At 45.4% G+C, this 18,340-nt stretch overlaps 1 protein-coding gene across 1 annotated transcript; it reads left to right on the forward strand.

Annotated features, from left to right (window-relative positions):
* The first annotated feature begins 250 nt into the window (after positions 1-250).
* Positions 251-17,987, forward strand: med1 (mediator complex subunit 1). Its single transcript, XM_084161900.1, has 16 exons — positions 251-405; positions 1,113-1,219; positions 1,518-1,596; positions 1,868-1,922; positions 2,219-2,351; positions 6,378-6,406; positions 6,643-6,714; positions 6,810-6,884; positions 7,080-7,243; positions 7,572-7,683; positions 7,892-8,016; positions 10,057-10,181; positions 11,560-11,761; positions 12,251-12,346; positions 12,677-12,782; positions 13,096-17,987. Exons 1-16 carry the CDS (start codon positions 288-290, stop codon positions 16,889-16,891), a joined length of 5,394 nt encoding a protein of 1,797 aa, XP_084018026.1. The 5' UTR covers positions 251-287; the 3' UTR covers positions 16,892-17,987.
* Positions 17,988-18,340: the final 353 nt, after the last annotated feature.

Raw genomic sequence — 18,340 nt, forward strand, 5'->3', positions numbered from 1 at the left:
AAGGGCGAATTTAGTTATTGCACACGCGCACTTCACAGAGTAGGCGTTCCCTAACGTAAATACACAAATACATGCTACAACGCGCCAATAGGATCTCGCTAGCTAGTGCTTGGCTCTGCCCACCTTCTTACTTATTCTTCCCATTGATTAATTTGCTCCATTGGAAACGGCAGGTTGTGGTCTATCTTGGGGTTAGTTATAAAATCTTTGGCTTCGACATCCCACCAACTACGGAAGTCCAGTGCGAAGCGACAGAGTAGCTAGCAAAAAGAAGCTAGCTAGCGAAGATGGCGGCGGTTTCTATGCAGGGCAGTAGCCCAAACCCAGCAAGAGAACTCACCCTTTCAACACAATCTGGGGGGAACCAGGCGCTTGCAGATCGGGTAAAAGCTGAAGAAGGGACAGGTGAGTTGTATCATATCTGTGCGATCGGAGCTAAGTTGTAACGCTAGGGTCAGATATTGGTTGTCAGATCAGTCACAACAAGCTGAGAGTAGGCTAATGCTAGCTAGGCTATTCGTGAGTTATATTAGCTACCTAGCCAGCATTGTAGCTATCATGCTAGCTAGCTAATACATCATTATGTTTCTCTAAGTGCAATTTGTATTTAAATACAATTTACTGTTACTGCCAACTATATTAAATGCACATGAATTAGTTAATCTGACATTAGCTACCAAGCCACTTTGTTGTACTAGCTACGTTGTAGTCAATCAAGTCCAAGCCAGTTGACCTAGTGAGCAACACAACCCCCGTTGAGAGTCATGCATGTATCTGCATCATCCCCCCAAAAATGATTTATTACATAGCCTACTCTAACTTCGATGCAACATTTTTACATTGTGCTGGATCCTCTTGAGAGCACAATGTGAAAACTCTCTTGGTTGCATCAAAGCTAAGCCTACTCCATTAATTGCAATGTGTTTATATTTTGTGTAGAACACAATGTAAACAAAGTATGTAGCTAGCTAGCTATGTAATTATGATGTTATTAAAAGTAGCTTATATTGTTCTCATGGAATGTCAGTCATTGAACACTGAAGTGCTATAGTTCAAATTGAATGTAATGCACCTTGCAATCTCGCTCCATTGTGTACCTTGTTTATTCACAGAAGCCGAGAAGCAGAGTCGCGTGAACGCTCTGTTGGAGAGACTCCATGCCAAACACAACGCCTCACGGCCTTGGCAGGAGACCAGCAAAGTGGTGCGCCAGGCCATGGTGAGAATGTGTGAATGAGATAATAGAAAAAGAGGAAAGGATGGAATGTTAAATATATAGAGTTATAAAAGAGGGTCTGGTCGCACACCATTGGTCCGGTCGCACACCTTATAGCCTATGGAAGAATCATACAGGTGGAAAAAGAGACACTGGCATTATTGCATGCGCTACAATGTGATTAATGGATCTTAAACCAACGTTTCAGTCAATATAACTTAATTGGGGTAAACCCAAATATACATACAGTAAAATCTTTACTCTCCTCTAAACCTTCCCCCTCTCGTTTCTTCTGTCACAGGAGAAACGTGGTCAGATGAATGCGGCTGGACACCAGCTCCTGCTCACCTGCCTGGAGACCCTGCAGAAAGCACTGAAAGGTGAGACCATGAAAAAGAGAGAGACCCCAAAGAGAGACTTGTCTCTCTTTATTGATCACAAAGAACCTGTCCTATTCATTTAAAGGGTTCAACAGACACTTCTACAATAAAAGTGGCCTTTTTTTTTATTGCTTCAAATCAAATTATTTTCCTAAAATAGTTTGACTTTCTCGTGGGATGCCAATAACAATCGCTCCTGTGTCTTCAGTTTCTTGACAGTTGAAAGACAATCTGCTGAGTTTTTTTAAAAATGTGTCTCTCTCGGCTCTAGTGTCGTCCCTGCCCTCCATGACAGGTCGCTTGGAGTCCATCGCTCGACAGAACATGTAAGCTCTTCCTTTCTTCTTGTCTCACTCACTTACTTCCTTCCCTTATATCACAAGGTCACTCATCCACTGATTCCTTATTCATACCATTGATAGCATAACCATGTGTATTTTATTAAGTGTGTGTGTTTATGTGGTGTATATCTGTTGTATAGTACATTCCTGGCTGTACAATGGTATTTCCAAACTTGGAACAAGAAATTCATTGCTTGAAGAGGACATGGTTAGACACATTGAGTCTGATTTGCCTCCCTTTCTTTCTCTCTACCCCCACCATCTTCGTCCTCTCCCACCAGGCTGGGGTCCCATCTGAGTCCCTCTGGGACAGAGTGTTACATCACCTCAGACATGTTCTACGTGGAGGTGCAGCTGGACACGGCTGGTCAGCTGGTGGATGTGAAGGTGGCCCACCACGGAGAGAACCCAGCGGTCAGTACTATCCCCTACCTACAGCACTAATACTCTGTATGCTTATTACGACTGTCCCTGACCCCAAAAAATCTTGATCGACCAAGAGTCGTCTGTTCTTTCAACCACAATTTGAAACGTGTATTTATATAGACCCATCCTATGTGTTTCAATCAAATCAACTATACGCATTTAGCTTGTCTGATGCTTTAAGCGAACTGTTTGCTGAAATAATTAAGACACAAAAATGATTAGAGGGAGTCCGACCGCAATTGATTTGATTGTGCCGCCTGGTTCAGACTTGCTGTGTTAAAGAAAAAAGACGCATAGTGACTCTTACTAGCACCCGTTGTCTCTCTCTCCTCCCTGCTGCAGCAACCACCACAGAACATCTGTGTGTATAATGCTGTCCATGTTGCAGAAGCTGCAACATAATTACAGCCATTTCTGACTGAAAAGTTCTGTTACTGAAATCATTCATTTGTTTGGGAAAAACATTCCCTATTCCCTCAACCCTTGCTCTCTTTACGTCACACATGTATGCTTCGCATGCATGTGACCAATAGGGCCTGACCTATAGTATATCATAATCACATCAATAAATTGGTTATAACAAACTCTGAACACCGTAACACGTGACAGCAAAATGGATGTGACAAATAAACTCGAAACGGGGGAATGTTTACTATTTGCACACAAGGTAAAGGGGAAGTCATTTGACTAGTTGTGGAAAATAATGGAGATCAAGAAATTTAAGGTATGGAGCAGGTGCTGTGTGCATATTTGGCTTATGTGTGCCTAACAGGTGCTGTTATATTACAATATAATTTTTCTGACCGTTTGGAACAATGTAAACAACACTAAATACATTATAAGTGTACCAGAGAGTCTGTTGTAACGTTTTTTTTGTAAAACCTTTATTACAGCAAAGACTAAAAACAGTCGCATTCATTCGTGAATGTAATTTCCAAAATGGAACGGTTTAGGCCTATTTATTGATTACGCTAATTATTAAATCGTTGCTTTATTTTATTTTAAAGCTAAAATGCTTGATTGCATTTCACATCATGAATGACTCATATTCTGTGTGATGACATGAACTAATAAATGATTGATTGATACAGTAGCCTATATAAGTATTGAAATATAGGCCTAACTAAGTTACGGTATTAAGCCTAAACAGAATGCGCTCTTCGGCCTACAGATCGATGGTAGTTTACAAGGCTGCTATACTAAGCCTACTAATGATAATGACATATTATTATAGTGATGATCATAATAGTAATAATAACAATAAGGAGATCAAATAAAAAGGAGGGTTATTATAAGTAGAATTCTTCGGACAATTGTAAACAACACTAAATTACTTATAAATAAATAATACCAGAGAGGCTGGTCAAAAGAAGAAAAAAGTGTAAAGCCGTTATTACAGCATAGCAAATATTTAAAAAACAGCTGAATTTATGAAATTGATGGGTGAGGCTTGGTGCTCATGGAATCAGTAGGCTATTAACCAAACACTCAAAACAGAAGCAGGATCTGTCTTTTTTCTGTAGATATACAGTGCATTCGGAAAGTATTCAGACCCCTTGACTTTTTCCACATTGTTACGTTACAGCCTTATTCTAAAATGGATTAAACATTTAAAAAATTCTCCATCAATCTACACACAATACCCCATAATGACAAAGCAAAAACAGGTTTCCCTCGATCCTGACTAGTCTCCCTGATGCAGAAAAACATCCCCACAGCATGATGCTGCCACCACCATGCTTCACCATAGGGACGGTGCCAGGTTTCCTCCAGACGTGACGCTTGACATTCAGGCCAAAGAGTTCAATCTTGGTTTCATCAGACCAGAGAATCTTGTTTCTCACGGTCGGAGAGTCTTTAGGTGCCTTTTGGCAAACTCCAAGCGGGCTGTCGTGCCTTTTACTGAGGATTGGCTTCCGTCTGGACACTCTACCATAAAGGCCTGATTGGTGGAGTGCTGCAGAGATGGTTGTCCTTCTGGAAGGTTCTCCCATCTCCACAGAGGAACTCTGGATCTCTCTCTGGAGCTCTCTCTGGAGCCCTCCCTAACCAAGGCCCTTCTTCCCCGATTGCTCAGTTTGTCCGGGCGGCTAGCTTTAGGAAGAGTCTTGGTGGTTCAAAACTTCTTTAATTTAAGATGGAGGCCACTGTGTTCTTGGGGACATTCCATGCTGCAGACATTTTTTCATAACCTTCCCCAGATCTGTGCCTCGACACAATCCTGTCTCGGAGCTCTACAGACAATTCCTTCGACCTCATGGTTTGGTTTTTGCTCTGACATGCACTGTCAACTGTGGGACCTTATATAGACAGAGTGCCTTTCCAAATCATGTCCAATCAATTGAATTGACCACAGGTGGGCTCCAATCGAGTTGTAGAAACATCTAAAGGATGATCAATAGAAACAGGATGCACCTGAGCTCAATTTCAAATCTCATAGGAAAGGGTCTGAATACTTATTTCTGTTTTTATTTGTAACAAATTAGCAAAAATGTCTAAACCTGTTTTCGCTTTGTCATTATGGGGTATTGTGTGTAGATTGATGAGGGGGAAAAAAATAATTTAATCCATTTTACAATAAGGCTGTTACGTAACAAAGTGGAAAAAGTCAAGGGGTCTGAATACTTTCCGAATGCACTGTATCGCATAATTATATATTTACATATATTACATGGTACACTACAAATGCATCAGTACAGGCCCTATAGAGTGGTGAGGTGGAGGAGTCTATTGTGTCCGGAAGCAACTTCTCCCTTCATTTTCTGTATTCATGGTTCACTCAAACATCGTTTTAAGCTTTGTTTTACTGTTGACAGTTACAGCTGATTTCGGGATTGTACAGTATATCAATTCGCTCTCCTTAAATATATAATCTGATTTATTCGTTTAAGTCTCTGATTTGTTTAATCAAACTTTTCGCTTCCAGCTCCTGATATCAAGGCATAAAACTACAATCGGTCTCCTGAATTAGTCTAGTGCGCATGTGCGCCCACATGCGAATTAGGGCCGAGCTCGTTTTCCCTGGCTAAACTTGCTGGCTAGCTGAACTATGCTATTTTTCGTCCTCATAAATACTGCGCCAGTTATACAATCATGTAACTAAGAAATTAGCTGGAAAGAAACTTGAACATGTATTTATTGTTTTGTTGAATAGTCATGACTGGTTCGAGATATCTGTCGTAAGACGACGGTGGCGAAGAATATCATTGCTACTTAATGCGGATCCAAGTTCAGTTTTGAGATCCACCGGCATCATTGGCGTATGGTTAGCTGGACATTTTTTGACTGTTCTTGGAACTGGGACCTCTCCCTGTTTGTCTCGATGGGATATGTAAGGATTTGGCCAACACAGACAGATATGTAAGGATTTGGCCAACACAGACAGATATGTAAGGATTTGGCCAACACAGACAGATATGTACACAGTCTTGTACTTTTACATTTGAGTCATTTAGCAGACGCTCTTATCCAGAGCGACTTACAGGAGCAATTAGGGTTAAGTGCCTTGCTCAAGGGCACATCGACAGATTTTTCACCTAGTCGGCTCGGGGATTAGAACCAGCGACCTTTCGGTTACTGGTACAACGCTCTTAACCACTAAGCTACCTTTAAAAAAATAATCTTATTTGTTGATTTAAAGCAGACTTTATTCATATAATGAGTAATCCAGGAATGTCACAAGTTAGTTGACACAAGAAAACTTGAGAAAATATAATCTGTGCAGAGCGCAATGACTACAAAGAATGGCTAAATTACTTCCGTACAAAAAAGGGTTTGCCCGCAGAGCTCCCCCTCTATAGTCACAGAATTCAACAATATCCAGAAATGTATTGAACTGATAGTTTTGCTTCAGAAGTCATACGCAGATACGTTTTGCATAAGAAGCTTCAGATCTGACGCAATGGCATGGTAATGCATGTGTGCGACATGCTTTACCTATAAAATAAGTGATTTACGGCAAATATTTTATCAAAGTATTTCTTTTTATATTCTTTCTTTTTTTATTCTTTACAGAGCTGTCCGGAGCTGATTCAACACCTGAGGTGAGATGCTTTTTAGATAAAAATAAAATAAATAGGAACATAAATATTATGTAATTATTATTATTATATCAAAAATATTTAAAGGATGTAAAATACTTGTGTCAATAAAGGGCTTTTCATTCATGGGGGTCAATGCTTAGAAAATTCAGTTTGACATTTTTGCGGTTAATATTTTTTCTCTCATTTCATTCTCATGATGACATCTTGGTTGGAATATTTTTCCAACCTCTCTACAGGGATAAGAACTTTGAAGAATTCTCCAAACATCTTAAGGGCCTAGTCAACCTGTACAAGCTTCCTGGAGACAAGTGAGTTCCTATTAGAGCACTATAAGTGGTTGTGGAATGGAATTACATAAAATGCTGTTATACTTCATTTCTGTCTTAATTGCGGTTCCCACCAGTAAGCTGAAAACAAAGATGTACCTGGCACTTCAATCCCTCGAGCTGGATCTTACCAAGATGATGCACATGTTCAGGTATGTACGCATTGCAGTTTGTCTAGGTGCATCTCAAAACCTCCCTTTTCACAATGCCCCTGATGTGGCTGATCTAAAGCAAATGTCTCCCTCAGAATAAAAAACATGGCCCAGTTGAGCTTTTTGAGTTGTTTCCCCTTTGAGAAAGATATGCTCCTGTCAGAATGAATTCTCTCTATTTTGTGTGTGTTGCAGGTTAGCCACCAACGCTAACACGGTGGAGACCATCCTTCACGGGAGCGTGGGCCTGCTGACAGCCAGGAGCGGGGGCCATCTTGTCTCCCTCCAGTGCTACGTGTCCCCGTACGATGTGTTCGAGGAAAGGACAGGCTCGCAGCTCAACTTCACCGACACAAATGGTGAGGGGACGAAGGAAGCTTGCCACAGTGCTGCGCAGAAAGCCAGTGCATTGCTTTCCGCTCGTTGAGGCTAATCCTAAATAGAGATGAACACATATTTTCTTGATTCAGCCATGGTTTAATAAATAAAAAATTGTTGAAATGATAGCAAGCAATACACCTGGTAACTTATAATCGTCTAATTTGTTTGGCTGGATTTGCTGACTTGGCTTAAGCTGTAGAGGGTTTTGGAACTAGACTATAAATTAAATGATCAAATTATCCTCCTTTGGCCATGTTTCTCCGTCTGTGCATGTCTTCACATGGCCCTACCTTAACTCCTCTACAGTCCCTCGCTCTCTGGGTGTGAGTGTATCTGTGACAGTGGAGGGGACCTCCTCGATCTACAAGCTACCCATCGCCCCCCTCATCACGGGATCTCACCCGGTGGACAACAAGGGGTGAGACATCTCCCAAATATCAGACATTCAATTTAAGTTTCAGTTATAGAGCAAAGATATAGGTGGGCATTAAATCGTTTTTTTTGGTGAATAAAATACATCAGTTACTTTTATTAATGGTTAATAATAAATGGGTAATAAGTAGTTATTTAGTTGTGGGAAATAAATGGATAATGCTGAGATTGTGTGTCTCCTCTCTCTGTTGCAGAACCCCCTCCTTCTCCTCTGTGACCAACTCCAACTGTGTGGACCTGCCTGCGTGTTTCTTCCTCAAGATGAACCGGCCCATGCCCTTCTCCCTCTCCTTCATCCAGAGGATGGGCAATGCTACAGGTGGGTGGTCTCAGACGTGTGTATGTGTTTTGGTGTGTGTGGACTAGAGTTGGACAGTATCCATATTTTCAAACCATCATATTGTTTCTGTACCATACCGGGTTATAAGATATTACTGAATGTGCACACAAGGGGTGTTATAAAAATAAAATAAGCGCAAAACAATTTAGGCAACATGGATCTTGATTCAGGAGGGGATTGAATGTATCTGCTGTAACCAAGAAGCCTGATCTTGCCATCTAGCCACTTAGCTAGCAAGTTAGCAAACCAAATGCATAGCCGGAGCCCTGAGCTGGATATACAGTGCCCTCAGAAAGTATTCACACCCCTTGACTTATTCCACATTTTGTTGTGTTACAGCCTGAATTCAAAATGGATTTAAAAAAAAAATGTCTCACCCATCTACACACAATACCCCATAATGACAAAGTGAAAACATGTTTTTAGACATTTACAAATAAGTATTCACATCTCTGAGTCCATACTTGTTAGAATCACCTTTGGCAGAGATTACAGCTTTGAGTCTTTCTGGATAAGTCTGTAAGAGCTTTGCACACCTGGATTGTACAACATTTACCCATTTTTATTATTTTCATAATTCTTCATGCTCTGTCAAATTGGTTGTTGATCATTGCTAGACAACCATTTTCAATTCTTGCCATAGATTTTCAAGCAGATTTAAGTCAAAACTGTTACTCGGGAACATTCAGTCTTCTTGGTAAGCAACTCTAGTGTAGATTTGACCTGGTGTTTTAGGTTATTGTCCTGCTGAAAGGTGAATTCATATCCCAGTGTCTGGTGGAAAGCAGACTGAACCAGGTTTTCATCTAGGTTTTGGCTGTGTTTAGCTCCATTCCGTTACTTTTTATCCTGGAAAACACCCCACGATTACCAGCATACCCATGACATGATGCAGCCACCACTATGCTTGAAAATATGGAGAGAGGTACTCAGTAATGTGTTGTATTGGATTTTCCCCAAACATAACACTTGGACAAAAAAGTTAATTGCTTTGGCACATTCTTTGCAGTATTACTTTAGTGCCCTGTTGCAAACTGGGTGCCTGTTTTGAAATATTTGTATTCTGTACAGGCTTCCTTCTTTTCACTCTGTCAATTAGGTTAGTATTGTGGTCAAACTAGAATGTTGTTGATCCATCCTCGATTTTCTCATATCGCAGCCATTAAACTCTGCAACTTTTTTAAAGTCACCATTGGCCTCATGGTGAAATCTCTGTGCGGTTTCCTTCCTCTCCGGCTACTGAGTTAGGAAGGACGCCTGTATCTTTGTAGTGACTGGGTGTATTGATACGCCATCCAAAGTGTAATTAATAACTTGCTCAAAGGGATATTCAATGTCAGTTTTGTTTTTTTCCTGGACCTTACAGATAATTGTATGTGTAGGGTACAGAGATGAGGTAGTCATTACAAAATCATGTTAAACACTATTATTGCACAGAGTGAGTCCATGCAACTTATTATGCGACTTGTTAAGCAAATTTTGACTCCTGAACTTATTGAGATTTGCCTTAACAAAGGGTTTGAATGCTTATTGACTCAAGGCATTTCAGCTTTAAATGTTTTATTAATAAGTAAACGTTTAAAAAAATATAATTCCACTTTGATATTATGGGGTATTGCGTGTAGTGAGAGAAAAAAATCAACATTTAAAAAATTGTATATTCATGCTGTAACACAACAAAATGTGGAAGAAGTCAAGGGGTGTGTAGTTTCTGAAGGCACTGTAATTTATTTGACACATCTTAGATTTCTTATAGTTATAAGCAGTGGTGTAGCACGCACCCTCGCCCCAAAATATATAAATAAATAGTATTGAAACGGTATTGGAAATCATACCGTCGGTATTTCGAAATACCCCTATAAACGGTATATAGCCCAAGCCTAGTGTGGCTGTGTGGTAGGGTGTGTGTGTGTATCTATGGGTTTGTGTGTTTGCATTGGTTACTTTAGTTTTTGTGTGTGTGGGTGTGTTATCGCACACGTCTGTGTGTGTCGGTTAACCCTCTCTCCCTCCTACCAGGGATTCCTGTGTTTGAGACACCCCCCACCCTGTCGCCCCTCTACGAGCTCATCGTGCAGAGTCAACTCCAGGAGGAGGGGGGGAACCCCCCGACCACCCCCACACACGCCATGCGCTTCTACGCTGTGAGTAGCCCCCCACAGTCCCCTCACTCCCCCTCTTTGACCTGCTTCCTAGGCCCTTGTGTAGATCTGAAGGTATTGGAAAGGTGTGTGTGTGTGTGTGTGTGTATTAGCAATATGATAAGAGCTCCACTTTCCCCTCTGATAGGCTAGGTGAAATATGAATTGTTGCTTACATCTATCCACTCTTCTCAGATCTACACAAGTGCAATGAAAGGGAATAGGTTCATTAATTTGAATCGTCAGGTAACATCAAGCGCTCAGTCACATTAGCACAAGAGTGCACAACTGCTTCTTGAGGGCTGCAGTGTGTGATGCTGCTTTTCTCGTCATCCTGATCCTCAATATGACCTGTGAATGTCATTGATTGGCCAGAAAGTGTCAAGTTTGACTCAGTCAAGTAAAAAAAGAATACCCTATATGAACGGAGTTGTAAGCTACACATACCTCTTCTAACATCTCAAACAAGACAAGTGAAACATAGCAGTACAGTTTATTTGAAGTGGGAAAAACGGACTATCAATCTTTCTTTTAATTTGGCACAACCACAAAGAGCTTACCAGTATATTGAAAATCGGTCGTTTAAACACTGAATCAGCTCTGTCTTTCAAAATAAATAAGGCTCTCCCATAGTTAAAGGACTCGTCTTTGTATTTGTCCTATTATTGCGTCTTTGAGAGCACAGGGAGTGCTATAGAGCCCCACAGTGGAGGTGTCATAATACCCATAAAACCTAGCGGTCAAACAGGTAAATGGTTCCAATCGTTATTCCAACATTCCTTTTTCCTATAGGGGATTTTAGAAACACTTAAAATAAGTGCTCTGTCACCTTGTCATAGAGATTTACATGGTTATCAAAACGTCATACCAGGGTAAGCCTACACTGAACACAGCCCTTATTTTAAGTGTTTCTAAAATCCCCTATAGGAAAAGGGAATGTTGGAATAACGATTGGAACCGTTTCCCTGTTTGACCACTAGGTTTTATGGGTATTATGACTCATACTGTGGTACTCTGTTGAGGCCATCTCCATTTAGAAGTAGTACATTTTCTTCTTCTTTTGGGTTAAAGTTAATATTGGTGACTTACCGCCACCTGCAGTGCTAGAGATCTGAACCATATCTCATTCATTTACTGTGGCCACTAGATGGCGGTGATATAGCTTAAAGCCATTAGCAAACCATGCAACCAAATTTTATGAAGACAATGCTCTGATCATTGGCTGATCGCTCCCAACCCATAGGAATCCCCACCTAGTTGACTACTTTAAAATAGTGGGAGCCCTCAGTGTCAGTGTCCATGCCAAAACCGGTTATATCCGTCTAACTATCTCTATGGGCTTTCCGTCTTACCTCAGTTTTTTCCCTCTCCCTCTGCTCAGTCGTTGCCCGACCAGCAGCACTGCTACTTCCTGAATGGCGACGCCCCGGTGCAGGACGGGCGCTCGCTGCAGGGGACGCTGGTGTCCAAGATCCCCTTCCGCCACCCGGCCCAGGTTCCCGCCCTACTGGATGTTATCAGGCACCAGGCGGCCGCCAACACGCTGATCGGCAGCTGCGTCAAGCGCACCTTCATCAAGGACGGTGCGTATTGTTATTAGTAGTAGTAGTAGTAGTAGTCAACTTCTGATGATATCGCAGAGTGGTCACCAACCCTGGGGTGTTCATTACGCACCAAATGGAAGAAAACAAACGGAAACAGGGAGGGGCCTGGACTTGTCCAATAGGAACTGCTAATTTTCATTTTTTCAACGTTTTTAAACTTTCCCTGTTGCGTGCCCTTTCTGTTGTGTGCCCTAATGAACACCACTGGTCCTGGAGAACTGCAGTGTGCAGGGCTGTCTTCTAGCTCAAACATCTCAACCAAAATACAAAATCATATTGTTACTCTAGTCAACATAATACAGTACATGCCAGCGCATTGTTTGAGCTGTCATTACTGATGCTGATCAAAACAAATGGATGCATTCAACCCACAAAAACAGAAATAATCATTGACATGAGATAATTGACATGAGATGTGATCTTGTGCTATTGAGTGATGTAATATCCTGTTGTGTAATCCCCCACCAGACACTCCAGGGCTGCTACAGTTTGAGGTGTGTCCTCTGACCGACTCCAGCTTCAGCGTCTCCTTCCAGCACCCTGTTAACGAGTCCCTAGTCTGTGGTAAGGACATACACTGACATTACCATCAAATTTAATAGAACATAATTTAATGTATCCCTATGGACATAACTGATGTGTTTCAGTCCACCAGTCCTCTAACCGGTCCTATGACCTTCACAACAGAATTGACTTTAGATCTACTCAGGCCCTGTTGGTGTGACATTTTGACTCACTCTTGACTATGGACGAAAATGAGCTTTGACATTAACTCCAGCTCTTTTACATTGATGTTGAACCTAAAACGTTGATAAAATGTGTACTGTCCTTGTCAAATAAACTATCTCTCTCTGTCTCTCTCCTCTCCCACCTCCTCCTCTCTCCCTCTTGCAGTGGTTATGGAGGTGATTGACTCCAGGCAGGTGTCCTGTAAGCTGTACAAAGGCCTATCCGATGCCTTGATCTGCACTGACGATTTTATCACCAAAGTGGTCCAGAGGTGAGCGGCCATTTTCTCTGTTTCAAGTGTCCTTCGCGCAATCTGTTTATGTTGTAGTAGATGGTTCTCAGCCTTTCTTGTTGTTGCCCCAAAGCAACCAACCCAAATGGGTTCATTCAATATCACGCTTTATTAAACAAAATACAATAATTTTGAGGCCATGTGACCTTCAAGGGAAAATAATGGATGTTAAAATAAGCAAACGTCAGATAAATGACAACTTAATATTAATCTTTATTTTGACTATGATGACATTAAGTTTTATTTTTATTTTTTATGTCCGCCCCATCCCCATTCTGATTATTTTCCTCAGGTGCATGTCCATCCCTGTGACCATGCGGGCCATCCGGCGGAAAGCGGAGACCATCCAGGCGGACACGCCGGCCCTCTCCCTGATTGCCGAGACGGTGGAGATCATGGTAAAGAAGAATTTACCCCCTGCTGGAAGCCCTGGGTACGGCATGGGCACGGGGGTCGACCCCACCAACCCCATGGGGCTCCCGGGTGTCGGTGGAGGCAACACTCCCACCGGGAACAGCGGGGGTGGTAACTATGCCGGCCCAATCACATCTCTGTTTGGGATAAGTCGCAGCCAAAGCCAGGGTGGAGAGTGTACGCCCCAGGGTGGGGCGGCTGGACAGCAGCAGCAGGGGGGTCAATCAGGGGACGACTTCAGCAAAGTGACCCAGAATCCCATTCTGACCAGCTTGCTGCAGATCACGGGCGCTGTGGGCACTAGCCCCACCCCCCAGAACAGCTCTTCCGGGTCGCAACCCCACCAGACTCCGCCTCCCACCTCCTCCCCTGCCACCAACACCAAGAACCACCCCATGTTAATGAACCTGCTGAAAGACAACCCCGCCCAGGACTTTGCTGCCCTCTATGGCTCGAGTCCCCTAGAGAGGCAGAACTCTTCCTCTGGGTCGCCACGCACTGATGGCATGGGTGGCACCTGCCCCGGAGGTGGCACCAAGGGCAAGAAGAAGCGCCCCAGAGGGATGGAGAAGGGAGGAGTGCCTGGGGCAGGAGGAGGAGGGATGGGAGGGATGAACAAGCAGCAGTCGGGGTCCATGCAGCCTCACCACCACCAGCACCAGCCCACCGAGGACGACTTCCACCGCGAGCTCTTCTCCATGGACGTGGACGCCTCCCAGAATCCCATCTTCGACGTCAACCTGCCCGGCGATGGCTTGGACACGCCCCACAGTATCACTCCGGCGCCCAGTCAGTGCGGGACCCCGCCTTCCGGCGCCGGAGTGCCCTACCACTCGCAGTCACACGTCCAGTCCCAGCAACAGCAGCAACCACCTCCGGGATCATCCTTGCCTCGCATCGTACGCCTATCGAGCTCCGACAGCATTGGCGCGGACATAAACGAGATCTTGTCGGACTTACCCGAGCAGACGGGTAAAGGCGGCAGCGGCTCGCATGGGCAGCACCACCTGGGCAGCGGGGAGGACGGGGGCCCCCTGGGCACTCCGCACCGGGACTCATCCAGCTCGGGCCAGGGCAGCGCCGTGTTCGAGGCAGACATCTTCAATGCCAACAGCAACGAAAACCCCTTCACGGACGCCGTCGACCTGATCGCCGAGGCGACTGCCACCACCCCCACTAGTGACTCTTCGTCCACCAACTTCTTCCCCGACACGGTGGACTTCAACCCCGAGCTGCTGACCTCCAGCAACGGCTTCCCCCAGGCCTACTTTGATGACAGCTCACCCAGCGCCGATGGAGACCTGGACCTGGTCAAAGGCTTCGGCGGAAGCAGCCAGCAGAACACGCCATCGGGCACCCCCCAGAACCCCACCCCGCACGGCCAGAGCACCCCCGACCCCTCCCTCAAGGACCCCTTCGACATGTCAGGCATGGTGTTCGGGGGCAGCAGCGGAGGGGGCAAGCCACTGCTGGGTCAGGCCCTGGATCTGGGGGACTCGCACTCATCCCACATGGGGGGAGGCCAGAGCCCTCTCATGATGGCCATGGGAGGGGGGAGCTGTGACTTCAAGAGCGGCGAGGCCAAAGCCAAACAGCAGCAGCAGGGACTTATGAGGACGAAGGATGACAATGGGGGCGGGAGTGGGCGCAGCGCAGGGATGGGGATGACCGGCAGCAACTCCACTGAGGGGAAGCAGGTGAAGCGAAGCCGTACCCCTTCCAGCGAAGGCAAGTCCAAAGACAAGCCCCCCAAACGCAAAAAGCTTGATCCCGACGGGAAGTCCCCATCTCACAGCTCAGGGGGGCGACCCTACACCCCACCCAGCGGAGGCTCGGGATCTGGAGGCAGCATTGGCGGAGGATCCAAGTCTCCCGGTAGCTCTGGGCGGTCGCAAACCCCACCAGGAGGTGCCACACCACCCATCCCTAAGATCACCATTCAGATTCCCAAAGGAACACTGTCTGGTGGGAAAACCTCATCCCATGGCGGGTACACCTCAAGCAGTTCAGCGGGTGGTGGCACGGGGGGTGCAGGCAGCACTAGCGGAAGCAAGAGCCATCATTCCCACTCCTCGTCTTCCTCAGGCAAGATCAAGAGCAAGGATGGCACTCTGGGCCAAGGCATCAGCTCCAAGCCTGGGAGCGTGGGAGGGGGTGTTGGAGGTGGACCCCCCCAGATGAAGAGTTCCTCTCAGGGAATGGGCGTGGGAAAGCCAGGCTCTTCCCCCATCACCAAACATGGACTCTCCGGGACGGGAAGCAGTGGTGGCGGAGTTGGGAGTGGGAACAAGATGAAGCCGCAGGGGGGTAAGCCTCCCGGGTCCCTCATGAATCCCAACATCAAGCCCAACATTTCCCCCTCGCACTCTCGCCCCAGTGGCTCCGACAAGCTCTCTTCCACCATGAAGATGCAGCAGTCGCAAGTCCCAGGAACTCCCCCGTCCTCCAAGGCCAAGTCCCCCATGGGCTCAGGGGGCGGTGGCTTGATAGGGTCCAAGTCGTCCTCCAGCGGGGGGATGGGCTCTCAGAAGCATCTGGGCGGTGGTGGTTCCTCTTCCGGCTCCTCGTCTTCCACCTCCTCCTCCAGCTCCTCTTCCTCTGGCTCCATGCCCTTTTCCGGAGGCTCCCAGTCTCAGTATGGCTCTAGTGGAGGTGGGGGAGGCGGAGGGGGTGGTTGTGGTGGCGGACAAGGGAACAACGCGAACAACCCCAACGCCAAAGGAAAGTCCCCCAGCCGCAACAAGAAGCCCTCGCTGACCGCCGTCATAGACAAGCTGAAGAGCGTTGGCGGGGGAGGGGGTCCTGAAGACGAGGGAGAACCGCCTGTTGCTGGCAGCGGTGGGACCGGTGGAGGTGGACCAGGGGGCGGGCCACCAAACCTCGGCCCCTCCTCCAAGCACGGAATGTCCTCTCAAGGCGGGGAGTACCCGATCAAACGAGACAAGTCGGAGAAAGAGGGCAAGTCCAAAGTGTCCGTGTCGGTGGGCACCAGCGGGGACAAGAAGCTCATAGATCCCAAAACTGGAGGCGTGAGCAGCACGGGGGTGGCCAAGATCATTATCAGCAAGCCGGACGGCGGCTCCCCCAGCATCAAGGCCAAGGTGACCCTGCAGAAGCCCGGAGAGGGCTCGGGGGAATCCATGCGCCCCCAGCTTTCCGGTCTCAAAGCCTCACCCCTGTTCAGCGGCTCCACGCCCAAGCACGACCGCTCTTCCCCCAGCCATAGCCGCTCGCCGGGCTACACGCCGCTCAACCACGACAGCGAGAGCGAGTCAGGCAGCAGCTCTGTGGCAGAGAAATCCCACCAGAACAGCCCCAGCTCGGACGACGACCAGGCCATGAGGCCCTTGCCCCCACAGGACTACATGAGCTCCATGCCGCTCAGCTCTGGGGAGAAGCACAAGAAGCACAAGAAGGAGAAGAAGAAGCAGAAGGAGAGGGAACGCGAGAGGGACAAAGATAGAGAGAGAGACAAGAAGAAGTCATCGTCCATGTCAACTGGGACCGTCTCGCACGGCCCCATGAAGGCTGACAGCTGGTCACGGTCACCCATTTCGGCCTCGGATACATCTCTCTCTATGATGGGCTCGGACCGCCCCTCCCGCCCCAGTCCTGTCTACATGCGGAATGAGGACGATGACCTCATGGACTCGGCCCTCACTGGCAACCTATAACCCTTTAATATCCAAATCAAATGTGTGTCCATTTGAAAGGCCAGCCTGTAACTTTCATTTCCAATCAAAAGTGACGCCCCTGGGGGATTAAAGAGACAGACCAATAATTTGAAGGTTGCTGGTTCAAAACCCGGGCCAGGCAATGAAAAGTGGGAGATTAGCTGTCAGATTGCTGTACAGATTCCAGGTGTACAATCTTCTGCCATTGCGCCCTTGTGCATGCAAGGCCCTTTATCCATAAATAGCACAAATATTGCTGGTGGCAGCACTTTTGACATGAAATGAGAAGTTTAAGAATGTACCTTTTCATAGGCTTGACTGCAACTCTTCCCTTGGTGTCCATGCCATATTTGCAAAGACTGGCAGCGCTCTATGCAGAAGGCCATTATCAAGCAGTTCTTTGAAACACGGTCTGAAGCTCTACCTGTGTACCTGTTTTAATTTTTTAACGTACATATCAGTATATGTACAAGAATGACAATACAGCAGGATTCAAATTTGAAATCCAAGTGGGTTCTTCAGCCATATTGTTACCTTGACTTGGTGATGCCAATTTCTACTGTGATGTGGGTGGAGGGTGAGGCATTATGGAGTTAAAGGGATAGTGCACCATCACCTAATTTGGGTGAACTATCCCTTTAAAGTCCACCCGTATCCAACAACTCATGGTATCTGTTTGTCTGCACTGCAATATCAGCAGAATCTATGGTTTATTTGAGCTAGTGATGGTTGTATTTTAAGTTAGAATATATTTTAGATTAATTATTTACTCTAGCAACACCAAACAGAAGATTGCAGCTCTGTTTCTGATGGGGGATGGGGGGGGGGTAAAAAGAGTTAAGACTGTAGAATGGCACCATGTTTAAAAAAGCTATGACATCTTTTAAATATTTTGTTTTAACAAAGTTCAGCAAGGGTTGTAACATCTTATTGTGCGTTTAAATGTCTTAAATGTGGATTCAGAAGATCGTACATTTTAAATTTTGATACCTCTTTTAACATGTCATGGGCAGGTTAGTGTTGAGATGCATTACCAATTTTAGTTTTGTTTTGCATAGACGTTTGGCAAGCTTAAAATAAATATTTCAATGCTGAATGATTTGTCTCATCTGTGTACACCTTTGCATATTTGTTTAGAGTTAACTATTAGTTGACGAGTTCCAGGTATAATATTTTATAGTATGAGTAATTTGAGTTATCGATCCATAATCTTGTTTAATCACAAAAACGTCTCTTCGATTACTGTGCAATCAAAGTTCTGTTACTAGCAAGTTTTATATATATATATATAACAACAAAGTGGTAATACAATGTTAGTAGTGCCATTACAGCATTAATACACATGTATAACAACATATTTTAGATACTTTCTTTTGATATAATAATTGAAATAACCATTGAACAACTTCCCAAATCCCAGACTGTAGCTTTTAGGATTTCTAGTGGGCC

The sequence above is a fragment of the Coregonus lavaretus genome (genome assembly GCF_964263955.1).
Source record: "Coregonus lavaretus genome assembly, chromosome: 1".
Taxonomy (NCBI): Eukaryota; Metazoa; Chordata; class Actinopteri; order Salmoniformes; family Salmonidae; genus Coregonus; species Coregonus lavaretus.

Bases quoted from the DNA above. Each gene is read 5' to 3' on its own strand.
- med1 (XM_084161900.1), top strand. From the start codon at position 288: ATGGCGGCGGTTTCTATGCAGGGCAGTAGCCCAAACCCAGCAAGAGAA. The intron at 6,407-6,642 runs GTGAGATGCTTT...ACCTCTCTACAG, and splicing joins GAGCTGATTCAACACCTGAG to GGATAAGAACTTTGAAGAAT. The intron at 6,715-6,809 runs GTGAGTTCCTAT...GGTTCCCACCAG, and splicing joins TACAAGCTTCCTGGAGACAA to TAAGCTGAAAACAAAGATGT.